Source organism: Pelodiscus sinensis, chromosome 12 (genome assembly GCF_052426305.1).
Source record: "Pelodiscus sinensis isolate ZL-2025 chromosome 12, ASM5242630v1, whole genome shotgun sequence".
Classification (NCBI taxonomy): domain Eukaryota; kingdom Metazoa; phylum Chordata; order Testudines; family Trionychidae; genus Pelodiscus; species Pelodiscus sinensis.
The window spans coordinates 51,384,197-51,400,869 of NC_143063.1; the positions used below are offsets into that span (position 1 = coordinate 51,384,197).

General features: G+C 53.5%; 1 protein-coding gene across 4 annotated transcripts in view; it reads left to right on the plus strand.

Annotated features, from left to right (window-relative positions):
* Positions 1-16,673, plus strand: part of ZFHX3 (zinc finger homeobox 3) — an 866,714-nt gene that overhangs the window by 683,310 nt on the left and 166,731 nt on the right. For all 4 annotated transcript variants that reach the window (XM_075939759.2, XM_075939762.2, XM_089781574.1 and 1 more), the window contains one exon: positions 2,584-3,080. In XM_075939759.2, coding sequence (XP_075795874.2) covers positions 2,584-3,080 — 497 coding nt within the window. The remainder of the gene's footprint in view (positions 1-2,583; positions 3,081-16,673) is intronic.

Consider the following 16,673-nt stretch of genomic DNA (forward strand, 5'->3'; position numbering starts at 1 on the left):
GCACCTGCTTTACCTCCCTTCCTGTGACCTGACCTCTTTCCCCTAACTCCAGCCCTAGTCATCTTCTCACCCATTGAGACTGGAGAGGCTCCTAAGGCACTGTGTTGCGGGCCCCCAGACTCACGTGCAGCTAATTGCCACGCTGAGGGACGTGATGAGCTTAAAGTGTAGGTGCCTGTCTGAGAGCAGGGAGAGGACCCAGCTCCCCACAAAAGCAAAGCAAAGGAAAACCGTGGAATGGAAGACGCTACAAAGCAAGCCCATTTGCGTCCTTGAAGGAGACGACACTGGGTTTGTCTTTGCTGTGACTGTTCCTAAATGGCTCAGGGTTGCTAGTAGAATGTCTGCTGATTGCTAGTGTAGTTTGGTGACATTGCGAACTGTATGAGAAGCCGGCGTGTTCTTGGGGTCCCCAGCCTGCCCTCCTAAAGCCCCGGGGCAGTGTTCCTGAGAGCCAGTGGCTGTTCTCTCCTTCCTGCGTGACTCCAGCTGAGAGCAAGCCTTTGGAAAGTGTGGGCTCATTCAGGAAGTGGTGTGGGCCTGGTGTACTTCATGGCCTTAGGACTCCTGGCCACAGCCCGAGCTGGGAGTGGCAGGGTAGAGTCCCTTCCCTTGTCCATAAGCACTGTGAGGGTACATTGGGTCTGTCCGAGAGGCTTTGTTCTGGATGGCTGCCTTGTAAACCCCTCCCCTCTCGCTTCCTCAGTCCTCTTCCCTGCCTGCATTTGCTGCCTGCCCCCCGATTGCGGTGGTTGCTTAGGCAGTGGGGCAGGGGGCGTTCTGCCCTTCCCTGCCTTGCCTCCCAGAGCTGCTCGTGGGTTTGAGCAGAACATTAGCCCAGCTCCTCCCTGTGGGCCGCGGCGGGGCTGGGTAGCTCCGGAGAGAGGCTCGGGCGCAGGCCAGGAAGAGCGGCCTGGCTGGGGATGGTCTGTGGAAAGATTTTCCAAGGAAGCCGAGGTAGCCTATGCGAGTGGCTCGCGCACTAGCAGGTGTCCTGGGGAACACAGAATTGGCCTGGCAGGAGAGGGACCAGACTGGAGCTGGGGATGACAGAAGTAGCTAGACTGGGAAAGGCTCCTGCTGTGTGCGGGCCTGGCGTGTGCAAGCTGCCTGGCCTTCTCTCCTGTCTCTGGGCACTGTAGGTGCTCCCTGTACACCGGGCTCCTGCTCCAGTTACCTGGGCCTGGCACCTGATGGGACTCAAGGCTCCAGTGCTCTTCCCTGGCCAGAGGAGTAGCCGTCCCTCTGGCAGGGAAGAGAGGCAGCGCGCACGCGGCACGGAAAACCCCTCCCGGAGCATCGCGTAGGCCAGGTCTGCGTGGGTCTCTGGGCCCTGCGCAGGCCGCCCACGGCTCAGCCCGTTCGGACCGCTCCCAGGGCCGGCTGGCTGCAGCAAATGACCGCTAGCCTAGAAAGGCAAATTAAGGAACAAAATCTCTCTTTTGAGTATCTGGGGACTCGAAGGCTAATCAGACATAAAAATAACCCCTTAAGCTGAGCTGGGACACCGTCCGGGCTAATTGCCCAAGGGGGAGAAACCAAACCCAGAGTAGCTGCAGTGTGGGGAGAGGAACGAGACGTAAGCTCCACCATGGAGACTGGTGGTTGGGCTCTTTGCTTCAGCATGAGATCCCAGGTAACGGAGAGGAGTCTTCCCTCCTTCCACATCCTCAAGCCTTTCTAACGAGATAAATAAGAGCTTGCTGTATTAATTTACTATAAGTGACTGGAGGTCAGCTCTTGGTTTAGCTGGGTCAGGGATAATTTGAAGAGCGGGGAGATGACAGAGCGAGAGAGAAAGCATGCGTCCTGCTGCCTCTTTCCCTGACACACACGCACGCTTGTATTGCCCCAGTTATTAGCTGTCGTCCTTTCGTTGGCCATCAGCTCTCCCAGGCCAGTACCTTCCTTGAGCAGCTACCGTTCCGAATGTTTGTTTTGGACAAGTGCTGGGCTTACCGCTAAGAGCATGGCGCTTTCCGCAAGCTTCGGCCTTCTGCTCTTGCTAGTTGCAGAAATGAGTTCCTTCTGGTGCTGCTGCAGCAGGACGTCCTAAGCCCCTGCGTGTGCAGTGCACCCTGGCCAAAGAGTCTTGTATGCAGCAGGAGCTGGCTTTGGAGACCCGTGCAAGCCTGTTCTTGTCTCTGCCCGGTGTCCTTGCCACCAGAAGCGAATACGTGAGAGGTGACCACAAGAGAGATGGAGCCAGCAAGTGGGGAGTGTCAAATCGGTTTCAGGAGACTCCTCCTCCTAAAGTCTGTTGGGAGGCACCTTCATGTTCTCTCTGGTTGGCAAAGGCCTGCTGTGCTCCTGGCCCGGGGGCTGGGCAGCAGGGGACCTGTTCTGCTCTGGGCTCAGTGGCTGTGGAATCAGTCAGCTGGCCCCTCTTGGGCCTGGCCCGGGATACCAGCAGGGCAGAGGAATGGGCAGGGTAAGGAGGATTACTGTGTTGCTTCTGACGGAGGAGCTGGTGGGCACGTTAGGGGGCCTGCCGGGGAATGAATGGGCTGCTGTGCTCCTGTCATGGCAGGCACGGACTCCCGCATCTCTGACGTTTGTGTTTTTTCTCTCTCCTTTGTGCAGTGGGTGGAGAGATCCCCCTGGACATGCGGCTGGGGGGCGGGCAGCTGGTGTCCGAGGAGCTAATGAACCTGGGCGAGAGCTTCACCCAAACCAATGACCCGTCACTGAAGCTCTTCCAGTGTGCTGTGTGCAACAAGTTCACGACCGACAACCTGGACATGCTGGGGCTGCACATGAGCATGGAGCGCAGCCTCCCGGAGGACGAGTGGAAGGCCGTGATGGGCGACTCCTACCAGTGCAAGCTGTGCCGCTACAACACGCAGCTCAAGGCCAATTTCCAGCTCCACTGCAAAACCGATAAGCACGTGCAGAAGTACCAGCTGGTGGCGCACATCAAGGAGGGCGGCAAGGCCAACGAGTGGCGGCTGAAGTGCGTGGCCATCGGGAACCCCGTGCACCTGAAGTGCAATGCCTGTGACTATTACACCAACAGTCTGGAGAAGCTGCGTCTGCACACGGTGAACTCCCGGCACGAGGGCAGCCTCAAGCTCTACAAGGTAAGGCTTGCTTTCCCCAGAGCCCCGGGCGAAGGGAGGGAGCAATTCTGAGCCGGGGTGAGGGTGGATTTAATCCCATTCCATCTGGTGCCCCCGGGGGCTTGACCCCAGCTCAGTGGATCCCACTGCCCTCCGCCGAGCCTTTCCAAAGGGGAGGTCCTGCTGTGCCCACCTTGAGGCACCACGTGGGGCTGCGCACCTGTCCTCTGAACACGAGGTCCCTTTAAAGGGTGTCCCCTTGCACACCCAGAATCAGAGGCCATGATTCCAAGGGCATCCCAGCAAGCCATTTCTCCCCGCTGGCCTCAGCAGGGGCTCTGCTAGCCAGCCTTTGCCTTCTGCCCGATCGCGCAGCCCTGCAAGCCACTGGCAAAGGAAGGCCAGGCAGCGAGCCTGCAGAATGCCTTTGCAGAGCCAAGGAAGTGGCTGGTGCCCTGGTTCTTTTGTTCTGTGGCTGGGGAGGGCTGGAAAGGAGGGAGGACCAGTTTGATTGCTAGCTACATTGGCACGGTCACACTGGCAGCTTTCCTAGGCTGATGCCTTTCAGCCCTGTCACCTTCCCCCTTGCTCCATGACGGTGCTCTTGGCTTTTGCCTTGTTTGCTGTCCCTTCTGTCACCATCTTTTCCTTTCCTGCCTCGTGACGCTCTCCTTTCCCCCGCCCCGAGCCCTGCAGGCTGTAACCCAAGAGGAGCTCCGGATACAGTAAATAGTCCTTTCACTCCCGCAGCAGAATTACTCCAGACGTTTTTATTGATTTTTCACTGGACTTAAAGCTTCACCTTTTTCTCTAATCATCCCATAATGGCTTTAGTATGAACAATCAGGTACAAACCGCCATAAATCTAAGCAGCCTCTCTTCGCATCCCTCCTGCTCACACATGCTCTATCTCTCGCTGTCTTCTCACTTGGCTCGGTTCTTCTTTGCCCCTTTCCCTTCCTCTGCCTGTAGCCGCAGAAGGATCTGCACAGTTGGATTAGGCTAGGAGGGCTCATGTGCCCTGTCATGCCTTTTTGCTGCCTGGATGGAACTCTCCCGTGTTGGGTGGGTTCAGAACTTGGCGTCTCTCCCTGTGTCAGAGTCCCATGAGGAAACGGGCGGTTTGGAACATCGTGGGTTGTTCTAGGAAATGGACGGCTCCAGCGATTTCCGTGGGGGTGGAAAGCGGCAGGAGGGCAGAACAGCGTTGCTGGGCTAGGGCAGCGGGAGCTTTGGCTAGTGTTCGCGGGGCATGCTCTAGGAAGCTCCTGGTCATGGAAGCCCAGCAGATGTGACTTGGGCTCCTGGGAACAGCACTGTTATCGGTGTCACTGCAACTAGTGAGGCATCGCACCGCTTCCTCTGGAAATAGCGGCGCTCGCGCCAATCGCTCCGCTTTCCAGAGCCCTGGTTTAGGAAAGTCTGAGAAGCCAGGGTATGGGTAGGAGGGAATTTGGGGTGAGAGTGGGAGCAGGAGAAATCCAGAGGAGCGGGGAGAGGAAGTCTGGATCGAGTGGTGTGTCTTCACAATTAACACTTGTGCACCAGGCATCATGATTTCAACTTACAATAGTCTCTTTAGATTGTGGGGGTGAGGGGTGTTGTGTGAGGACAAGACAGTGGTGACAGGCTGCAAAAATCCCTGGTTCAAACGCTCTGGCTCTGTTGTGCTGCCTTGAGAGAGTCAGTGGGGGCACTGGCTTTCTCCCTCAGACCCAGCCCAAACAGGGAAAATGAGAAATGAAGAAGGGGCGTGGGGAATATATGGAAAGGCTGGAGAAGTGCCTTCCCCAGACAGGCCAAGGAATTCATTCTTAGGGACACTGGTTAGATTCAGCCCTGAGTGCTTTGTAGAATCGTCACTATCTGGTGTGTCTTAAAGGTAGAATTCCAGTGAAATATCGTAGCGAGAGAGAACAGATACTAGCTTGGTATCAAAATACTGAACACAGGCCTCTACCAGTCGCGCGCACAGCACATGGATAGTCTATCTGCTAGTGTAGCCACGCAGTAGGGAAGTCAAATAGCAGTTAATTAAATAGTCGAGTAACCGCCTGAATTCTTATTGTTACTCGACTATTCTATCGTCCCTAAGGGTGGCAGCCAGTGCGCTCCGGCCCCACTCCTGAGGAGCCCCCTGCCACTCCACGCGGCTCACCTCTCAGACCAGCTGCCTGTCGCCCTGTGCTGCTGCCTCTGATAAAGAGGCAGCAGCAACCCCTGTCTAGGGGAGCTCTGAGCTCCCGGACCTGGCGTGAGCCAGAACTGAGCCGGGCTGCCCGCCTGGCTCCTACTACACTTTAAATGCAGAGCCGCAGTGGGGGTAGGTCCTGGATCCAGCATGAGCCAGGACTGACCCGGCTGCTGGCCAGCCTGCTGAAACGTTTACTGGCAAGGTGGGGTGGGGAATGTGTGTGACCTATGCCATTAACTGAGACGTTTTTGCTTATCGGTTAATCGACTCCACGGTTACGTCCCTAGCACGCAATCCTTGAACTGTTGGATGGAATTCATTGCATTGGTACCCAGCCATTTGCACTGTGAATCCTGCATGTCCTGTTGCTCTTCTTCCTTAGTTGGATTGTGCTCTCCAGTGAAAGGGGAGATTCCCAGGGAGTCGGAGCCCCGGGTTCGTTCCAGGGAGAGCGTGGCTGCGGAGAGGCAGGGACGCTCACTGAGGTCCTTGGCTCACACTTTCCATGCTTTGAAGTGGTCGCAGTGCCATGGAGGCGGGGAAGGGCGAAGTCGAAGTGGGAGGGGAGCAGTTCATGGACCAGTTTCTCCTCTCTTCTCTCAGCCCTTGGTGTGGTCTGCAGTAATTGAGATTGATTGGATGTTATTTTTCCTCTTGCTAATGTAATCCATTAGCCTGGCACATGCATAATCAGTTTAGAGCACAGTTAACTGGATGTAATCGAGTTCTTCCCTGTCTGCTGGAGAAAATCCTCTCCAGATGCTGCCTGGGTGAGAGAGTGTATGAAGCTTATCGCGCACAATCCTCCTTACTCGGCCTCTTTGCCGTTTCCTTTTTAAATCACGTTATTGGCCACTTGGGTTGCCCAAGAGCCACTTCAGCAGCAAGTGGCAGAGCTAGAAAATGTGATTCTGAGACCTCGTTAGTCAGCAGCTTGACAAGCCTGAGTCCTGTCCTGCCATGCGTCTGGGGCTCTGTAGAGGGTGGGGTGCATTCTCATGCCACCTCTTCCCACGGTTCAGTATTTCCCAGTGCCTTCAGCCCAGCCCCCCTTCTGCACCATTGGTGAATGCGGGGCTTGGAGTTCCTCACGTTGTTAAACTCAGGGAGATCTGACCACCTCGCCCAGCTTGTCCCCCTCTGTGTGGTCAAAGCAGGGCTAGGGCTGAAATCCTGGGAGCAGGGCGGAGCGTGTGTGCTCATGGCCTTTTCAGTATATTTTCATATTGCCAGACAAATTACCCAGAAAGGGCCTCTATTGTCGTAAGGACTTGTTTCAGTTCTGAGTGGCATGAGGTGGACGTGCTGGTCCAGGAGGTGAACAGAATATGGCATGTGAGCGAGAATAGCAGATGTGGTAGTGTGCAGCGTGGCTTAAGCAAGATCTTTAGCGAGCTTACACACAAGAAGGAAGCTGACAAGAAGTGGAATCTTGGACAGATAACCAGGGAGGAGCATAAAACCGTTGCTCGAGCCTGCAGGGGTGTAATCAGCAAGGCCAAAGCCCAACCGGAGTTGCAGCTAGCAAGGGATGTGAAGAATAACAAGAAGGGTTTCTACAGCATCAGGAGAAGGATCAGGAACAGTGTGGGACCCTTACTGGGGAGGGCAGCCTAGTGACAGGTGATGTGGGAAAAGCCGAAGTACTCAAAGCTTTCTTTTTTGCCTCTGTCTTCACAGACAAGGTCAGCACCCTGACTGCTGCACTGGGCAGCACAGTATGGGGAGGAGGTGGGCAGCCCTCAATGGGGAAAGAACGGGTTGAGGACTATGTAGAAAAGCTGCACGTACACGCACCCATGGGGTGAGATCTAATGCATCCGAGGGTGCTGAGGGAGTTCGTTGATGTGATTGCATAGCCAATGGTCATTGACTTTGATCGGGGAGGTCCCTGATGATTGGAGAAAGGCAAACAAAATGCTTGTCTTAAAAGAGAGAGAGAGAGAGAGAGAAAGGAGAATTCAGGAAATGACAGATTGGCCAGCCTCACCTCCACCTCAGAAAAGTAATGGAGCAGGTTCTCGAGGAATCCATTTTGAAACACTTCTAGAGGAAGGTGACCAGGGACAGTCAACAGGGATTCACCAAAGGCAAGTCATGCCTGACCAGCCAAGGTAACAGGCTCTTTGGACATAGGGAAGGTGGTGGACGTGATATGCTTTGACTTTAGCAAAGCTTTTGATACGGTCGGTCTCCTGCACTATTCTTGACAGCAAGTTAAAGTGTGGATTAGCTGAATGGACTGTAAGGTGGCTAGAAAGATGGCTAGATGGTTGGACTTGATGGGTAGTGATCAACGGCTCGATGTCTGTTTGGCAGCTGGTATCAAGTGGAGTGCCCCCGGGGTTGGTCCTGGGGCCAGTTCTGTTCAACATCTTTACGAATGACCTGGACGAGGGGATGGATTGCACCCTCAGCAAGTTCACAGATGACACTAAGCTAGGGGGAGAGGTAGATGCTCTGGAGGGCAGGGATAGGGGCCAGAGTGACCTAAACACATTGGAGAATTGGGTCAAAAGAAATCTGACAAGTGCAAGAGGTTCAACAAGGACAAGTGCCGAGTCCTGCCCTCGGGAGGGAAGAATCCCAAGCATTGTTACAGGCGGGGGGCCGACTGGCTAAGCAGCAGTTCTGCAGAAAAGGACCTGGGGGTGACAGTGGATGAGTCAGCAGTGTGCCCTGGTAGCCAAGAAAGCTAAAAACATATTGGGGTGCACTAGTAGGAGCATCGCCAGCAGATTGAGGGAAGTGATTATTCCCCTTTATTTGGCACTGATGTGGCTACATCTGGTGCGTTGTGTCCAATTTGAGGCCCCTGTTACAAAAAAAGATGTGGACCAATTAGAGAGAGTCCAGCAGAGGGCAACAAAAATGATGAGGGGCTGGAGCAAATGACTTCTGAGGGGAGGCTGAGGGAGCTGGACTTAGTCTACAGAAGAGTGAGGGGCGATTTGAGTGGGCTGGGTTTCCTAGGGAGGGGGTGGAATCTCCATCCCTAGAGGTTTCTAAGTCCCAGCTTGACAAAGTCCTGGCTGGGACGATTTCGTTGGGATTGATCTTGCTTTGGGCAGGGGGCTGGATTTGATGAGTGCTGAGGACTCTGCCAGCCCTAATCTTGAGTGGCTCGACGACATATTTCACTGCTGGTAGAAGCAGCGAGGTTTAGAGGAGAAGCTGGGGGCGGGGAGTCGAGAGACCATTCCAAGCTCAGCCACTGCTTGCTCCATTAGCTTGGGCAGATCGTTTCCTAGCTCTGTAATATGTAGCTGAGTTAGTCTGTTACAGAAAAAAACCCAGCAAGCAAACGGTCTGGTAACACTTTATAGGCTAAGAAAACATGTAGACGGGATCACGAGATTTCATGGGCACAGCCCACCTCTTCAGATGACGGGAGTTAACTCCGGCTGTGCCCACCAAAGCTCGTGATCCCGTCTACATGTTTTCTTAGTCTATAAAGTGCTACCAGACCATTTGCTTGCTGGTTTTTTTCTGTAACATGGGGGCGGTAAGTCTCCTTTTCTTTCAGTGCTTTGAGATCTACAGACCGAAAGAGCAGCGTGTCCGAGTTCTAATTCAGACGATGGCAAAGCCATTCAGGTTTGGCTTTCCCGTGAAATGTGGCAGGGGGATTTAGCTCATCTGGAAATGGGAGAGACGTTTCCTGGTTCTGGGGCAGGGCTGTTTAACTAGGTGCAGGAGGGGCATTTGGGGCTGACTAGAAAGGGCCCTAGAGATCCTGGGGAGGAGTGTTTGATGAAAATGGATTTCCTTCTTTGTTCGTTAGTATATTTGCTCTATAGCATCACTGGCCAAGCAGCTGTCGCGGGAAGGGCACGGGAAGGAAAGCTGTAAATCAGCGATAGGCAACCTAGACGGCTAGGATATCAGGATTTAGGTCATTTTGGTAACCGCGCTTGCACACCTACAATCTGTGGGGGGTGTCGAGAGAGCCATAGCAGCACCTGGATTGGATGCAGGGGGAGCGCACGGCTCTGCCATTGTTGCGTGTGGCCAGCGCGCCCCTCCCTTCACATGCCCTTTATTGCTGGGTGTGTGACTGTAGCAGTGTGGGATGGGGACCAGCGGAAGGCCTGCGCATGGGCAGTGGTAAGCAAAGTGTCCCGTGGGCCGTGCGGGGAACCCCAGTGGGCCGCTAGCTGCCCACCACTGCTGTAAAACATAATAAAAGGAACTCGATCTCCCAACCCCCGCCAGCCTCTTCCCCCCGACACAAAGGAATGTAGCTCTTCATCACCTGCTTTCTCTGGGGTCCCCACAGACATTCAGGCCCTTGTGTGACAGATGGGCTCATGCACAGCCCCTCCAAGGGAAGCATGGAGCTGGCTTAATCCCAGGGCAGTGCACCATAGGACAGTCCCTGGCTTGCTGCAGTTCGCTTTTTGGTTGGTGGTTTCCCTTGGACAGTGTTATCCCCAGCAGGCAGATACTGACCTGGCCCATGCGCTTCACACATGAGAGTCCAATAAGGATCCCATCACTAGGGGAGAAGCAAAGACCTATCCCAATCCATTGCAGTGACAGCACATGGGAGCGGCCAGACTGGGCCAAGGCCATTGATGGACCCAACCTCCATAAAGTTATCTAGCTCTTTTCTGAACCCTGTTAAAGTCCTGGTCTTCACAACATGCTCTGGCAAGGAGTTCCGCAGGTTGACTGTGTGTTGCCTGAAGAGAAACATCCTTTTGTTTGTTTTAAACCTGCTGCCTATTAATTTCATTTGGTTCTTATATTGTGGGAATAAATAAATAACTTTTCCTTAATCACTTTTGTAAAGCTTTATTATATCCCCCCTTAGTCTCTTCTTTTCTAAGCTTAAAAGTCCCAGACTTCTTAAATCTCTCTTCATATGTCAGCTATTCCAAATCCCTAATAATTTTTGTTATCCTTTTCTGAACTTTCCAATACCAAGGTAATTTTTTTTGAGGCCTGTACGCAGTATTCAAGATGTGGGTGTCCTATGGTTTTATACAGCAGCAATATGAAGTTCTGTCTTACGCTCTCCCTTTGTTAATGATTCCTAGCAGTGTTTGCTCTTTTGACTGCTGCTGTACCCTGCATAGCCGTTTATCATAAACAAAGAGGCCTGTGTATGGGCACCTTTGCTAGGGGAGAGGCTGAGCCGAGACCGGATTCTCTTGTCCAGAAGGTGCACATACAGGTTTCGCTGGGAGAATGAGTCCACTAGAGCCGGAGCCGAGGCAGGGAGCACAGTAAGCTCTCTGACGGCCTGTAAGGAGTTGGGCGAGAGCCAGAGCCTGGGCTGGGAGCAGAGGAGGAGCCGCAGCAAAGCATGTTTGTCAGTAACGGCGTGTCCGGGTGCTTGCCGTCGGGATTATCCTGGGATGGATGAGCTGGCGAGGGGGCCTCCTTTCACGTCACGCTGGCTGTACGCAGCACTATGCAGCTCAGCCCGCAGTGCCTGTGCCTTGGGAGGAGGACACGTGTCATTGGTGCCTGTGGCGTTACCACTGGATTGTCATGTCCATTGTAGACGCTGTGGTGCGGTTCTCCCTGCGTCAGCCCAGGCCCGTCTGCTCAGAGCAGAGACAGGCCGGGAGGAAAGAAGCAGGCCCAGCGATGCTGTTCTCGTGGTGGGGAAGCTCTGGAGTCCAGGTGCTGTCGCAGGTTGTGTGTGAATAGCTGATCCCCATGGCCTGTGTGTAATAAAGAGGAGAAGGACCTCAGGCGTGGGGAATCAGCCGGGGGGTTGTGCCCTCTTAGGGGGTCACAACATGGTTATATGGGGACTGCAGGCTGTCAGCTCTGTGGGACTGAGCTCCATGAACTCCCCCCTTTTCAATGTGTAGGCGGGAGGGGTCACACTCAGAGGCTCTCTGTGTAAGAGGTCACCTGTACCGACAGTTCCACACTCTCCTGAGACTTTGGGCGTCCCCCTTTTCCCGTGTTTGTAACGCCATTGTTTTCTGCTAGAAGTACGGGGCGGCCGCAGGGGCTCCCTGCCTCTGCAGCTTGTGGGGCTCACACCCCATTTTAATTTAGCTGGCTTCGTTTTCACTTTTATCAACAGCCAACGTAGGGCAGTTGAGCTCCTGCATGCCTCAGTGGGGACAGTCCCACCCGGATGGCTGTGAAATAAGAGCCTGCCCGAGAAGAACGCCATGGACAGGCGTGTGGTGAGCCAGGCATGGGAAGTCATTCTTCCGTTCTAGTCTGCGCTGATTGGCCCCCATTTGGAGTATAGTGCTGGGCCCCACGTTTCAGAAAGATGTGGGGAACTGGAGAAGGTCCAGAGAAGAGCAACAAGAATGATGAAAGGTCTAGAGAACAGGAGCTATGAGGGAAGACTGAAAGAACTGGGCTTGTTTAGTTTAGAAAAGAGAAGACTGAGGGGGACATGATAACAGTTTTCAAGTATCTAAAATTGTTCTCCTTGGCCTCTGATGATAGAAGCAATGGGCTTAAACTGCAGCAGGGGAGGTTTAGGTTGGACATTAGGAAAAACTTCCTTCTTGTCAGGGTGGTTAAACACTGGAATAAATTGCCCAGGGTGGTTGTGGAATCCCCACCTGTGGAGATATTGAAGAGTAGGTTAGATAAATGTCTATCAGGGATGGTCTGGACAGTACTGGGTCCTGCCATGAGGGCAGGGACTGCACTCGATGGCCTCTCGAGGTCCCTTCCAGTTCTAGTATTCTGTGATTCTATGAAAAACTAGAGTCCCAGCATCCTCGCCTTTCAACACTTGTTCTCACACTTGCATAGTTTGCAATCGGCACTTCTGTTAAGAACATCCTTTCTTGCATCACCATAAACCAGCTTTTTCCTCCGTACTGAGTCTGATCCCAAAGAATTCAAAATGCTTTGCAAATGCTTTCCCTGAAGAACTCCTCGGTGGCGCTCCAAAGCTTATCTTTCACCAAGAGAAGCTGGTCCAGTAAAACTTATTACTTCACCCTCTAGTTCCTTGCAAACAAGTAGTAGCTTCACTTGAACAGTGATTTCATATTGCAACCCACAGCAGTCCAGGTTAAGAACAAGCAGCTAGGAAAAACTCTCCAGTTACCTGCAAAGGACTTTTATGGCTGCAGAGAGTAATTTCCCAAGTTGGACCTGGGCCAGAATTAGCTACATGTGCCATTGGAACTACAATGCCTGCCTGCACCGCCCATCAGCTGCGTGTTAATCCCAGAGGCAGGCTGGAGGGAGAAGAGCCTCTGTCGTGAACTCCCTTAGCCCAGACTAAGCTTCTGAGCAGAAACAGGCCTCAGGGACTGGAGACAGTTTCAAAATTGAGAGCAAGCTTCTGACTACACCAAACTGAGAGCTGGACCAGCCTGCTCCTGCAAACAAACTTCCGTCCTAGTGGAGTGGGCTTTTCCGCCATGGCCTGCTCTGACCTGAGCTCCCGGGAGCCCATGCCTGGCTGAAGGGCTGTGGTAATGCTGATGGGTTCTGCGGCCCACCTGCGATGCTTGGGTGCTGCCATCGGGTCTCGCAGCACGCCCGCCACAGTTTCTTTATCAGTCTCTTCCACACGGGTACGTCGACAGAGGTGTCCGAGTCCCGGAGCACATCTCCTACTACTGTCTCCAGGTCTGGGCATGGAGTTGCAGTCTCATAATATTCCTCCCTTCTCAGATCTTCTTCTTGGCTGAGGATGTTTTACTTTTAGCTTGCTTGGGCCTAACCCCCGGGAAGTCCAGTTTGGGATGAAAGGGACTGAATAGCTTTGAACGCAGGCCATTATTTATTCAATCTCCTTTCCTCTGCTGCCCAGTTCTCAAAAGCTTGGCAATCTACTTTTGCCCTTCTCCAAAAATACCTTGTGTGCGTTTAGCATCATCCTGGCACTGCGTGGCCTCAGACGCCTTTTGCTGAATTGGACATCTCTGATCATCTACCCAAGGGCATCTTGATAGCATTTCGGTTTTAGAATGGTGTCTGGCGCCTCTCAGCTGACTCTGCTTCTGGCTGGTCCAGCTGATACTCTGTCATCTGGGAGAGCGCTAAGTGCATCGGCTTGCTATGGACTGGGGCATGGTACCCAAAACATCCCCGGGTCCTGCCGGAACAGACACTAACCCTGCGGACCATGCTCTCAAACGAACTCACACAGGAAACGAGACGACAAAAGGCTCCTGCCACTTATGGGTGACCATTTCAGAGTGGTCACTCTGCATCTGACCTGTCGGTCCTCCTCACAAGGAACCTGCAGGACGCTTGCGCAAGGTGAGCCTGGGGACTTCACTTCATGACTTTGCTGGACACTAACAATTGCTGGCTGAAGACACTGGATTTATGGCTTATTACAACCATCGGTTACCCCCCAACCTCTGCCCCCTTGTTATGGTGTGACCACACACCTGCTGATGGGCCGCTTCTCATTGAATGGTCCCCTAGAATGTGCAGATCCATCCTGGTTCGGGGTGGCTGCGCTGGGCCTCAAGGTTAGAGGGGCCCTGAGGTGGCTGCCCCAAACGTCCTATGGATGGGACAGAGCTGGTGCAGCCTGGTCAATTACTGGGGGGGGAGGGACTGGCAACCCTCTGCTTGGCCATGTTCCACATCTTCATCGAAGGCCTGCCCCTGCTCCGCCCCTCCTGCCTCCTTTGTATCGGTTCCACAAAGCCCTCTCCCCAGAGCTACGTGACGGGGGCAGGGTTACCAGGAGTCCTAGCGATGGGCAGCGCAAAGGGGTCTCCTCCCCCCCTTCCTGCGGCAGCAGGACCCAGGAAGGAGAATGACGCTTGCAGTAGCCTGCGCCATGGTGCCACCCTCTCCCAACCAAGTCGCTCCGCTCCTCTGGCTCTCGCCACCATGGTGAGTGCAGTGGGGCCCGACCTCTGCTCCTCCCCCGGGCTCGGGGCCAGAGAAGGCCAGGCAGTTGGCCTGGGCCTGGGCTTGGGGAAGGGGAGGTTGACCCAGGGCCCCTAGGGACGGCCCTGAGAATCTGCTAACTACGTATACTAAGCTAGTTGTTGGGCCTGGTGTGTAGCTGTGACACTGTCTGAGTGCCTTTCCCAGGCCAGAAGAAGAGCTCTGTGGCTTGAAAGCTTGTCTCGTTCATCAACAGAGGCTCGCCCACCACCAGCTATTGTGCCCTCCCCTTGTTGCTGGGAGATCCTGGGCCTTACCTGGCTCTGATTACACTGCCCAGCGGCACTCAGTGGCCAGCCAGAAAGAAGAGCGACTCCCACTCCTGTCCTGTAGAACTTGGCTTGAGGAATGTCGCTTCTGGGCGGCCTGCCTTGAACGGCAAGGACTTATGAGCACGCACACACTCATGTGCAGGGCGGCTCTGCTCTGTCGTCCCAGGATACATCCGTTCCCCACTAAAGTCATTGGCGCTTGTAGGAACCGATGTTTTGGAAGTCCTCCCGTTCCTCGCTCTTCAGTCGCAACCCCCCCATTTGCACAAATGAAAGCCAGCTGTGGGGAATAAATTCCCTTCTTAGCGTTGATTCACTGTAAGTCCAAGTGTTCTGGAGCATGCGGCGGGGGCAGTCTGTACTCCTTGCTTGGGGTCCCCATGTGTCCCAAAGGTTCTGATGATGAGGCTTTCAGCAGGTACCTTACATCATGCTCTTGGGTGAGTGCAAATACTAGAGCTGGGGGCCAGTAACCCTCATGCACCCCAATGCATGCTGGGTCCCACATTCTCCTCCATCTGCCTCAGAATGGTATGTTGCTGCTGGTAAAAACCATTGCAGCCTCTGCCCAAGTCTAAGGAAAACTCGCCCAGACAGCCCAGATACACCAGCCCTTCAATGAACACATTACAGTTGGATTCCCCTGGGGACTCACGGAGGAATTACAAAACAGGTAACACACAGTATCCCTTTTAATGCTTCGGCAACCTAATCCGTGGGCCTGCACGCTCTGTGCCATCCTGCTCTGCTGTCTTTGCAGTAAAATAGATGTCTGGATTTCATGTTGTAATACAGAAATACCTTCCTATGGGATCAGCAGCATGTCCTGGGGTTTGCCCCTTTGCAGGGTTTGGGACTGAATGAAATTAGAGGGCAAAAGTACTTGCTCAATTCTGCAGATGTATTTAAAAATTCAGGCCAGACTGTCTCCTTTGGACACTTCTTGTGCAGTATGAACTGATCTATATTCCGCCAATGTCCTAGTGGGGTGAGTTTGTTTTGTATAGCGGTGAATCTGGGAAAGTACTGGAGATGAGAGACCAAATAGACTCGAAAGGCAAAGCCCAAAGTCTAGGGGTTGGGAATATTGGGGCTGAGCAGTCTCCCAGCCCTTCTGTCTACTGCTTAAAGTAAAATTATAACTCCAAAGTGCCAGGAGAGGTTTAGAATTCGGTCCTAAATATCTGTCACCATTGTGTATCCAGGCTTTGGCCCCGATCTTAGGAAAGGTGGAAGAACTTCTCAGTTCACATACAAGCACGAACAATCCTGTGGGCATAAGAACGGCCGTATTGGGTCAGATCAGAGGTCCGTCTCGCTCAGTGCCCCTCTTCTGACTGTGGCCAATGCCAGGTGCCCCAGAGGGAGTGAACAGACAGGGGATCATCCAGTGATCCCTCCCCTGTCACCCATCCCCAGCCTCCAACAGAGAGCCAGGCTAGGGACACCCTCCCTGCCCATTCTGGCTAACAGCCATTGATGGACCCAACTTCCATCAATTTATCTCTTGTTTGAGATGAGGCGACCACATTGGTCCACAGGATTCCAGACGTGGGCGTCCCATGGTTCATACAGCGGCAGTGAGATATTCTCTGTCTTCTTCTCTATCCCTTGGTAATGACGCCTAACATTCCGGTGGCTTTTTTGACGGCCGCTGCGCACTGAGTGGATGTTTCCAGAGAACTAGCCACAGTGACTCCAAGGTCTCTCTCTTGAGTAGCTGTAGCTAAATTGGTCCCCATCCCGTTGTATGGATAGTTGGGATTAGTTTTCCCAATGTGCATTGCTTTACATTTACCAACATTCAATTTCATTTTGCCATTTTGTTGCCCAGTCCCCTAGGTTTGTGAGATCCTTTGGAAGCTCTTCCTTCACAGGCTGCTTTGGTCTTACCTATCTTGAGCAGTTTGGTGTCATCTGCAGATTTTGACACCTCCCTGTTTACCTCTTTCTCCAGATCACATATACATAGGTTGACTAGGATTGGTCCCAGTGTGGACCCCTGGGGGACTCCACTAGTTAGCTTGGGCCTGGCCTGTCTTTGTCACTGAAGGGGGTGGGTGGAGGGCTAAGAGATTCTTCCCTAGCTGCCACAGGGCTCGGTGGTTCTCTCCACAGCTAGGATTGTGAATTGTGAGCAGAGCGCCCCCCGCGTCCTGTAACCCCGGGCTCATCTGAATTCACACTTGGTTTTTTCACCATGCCAGCTGAGGACGTATCTGAATGTTCTATTGAACTCAGCAAAGTACTGTCTGCATGTCCCACTGTGCCGTTCCCGTCCCAGGCTCT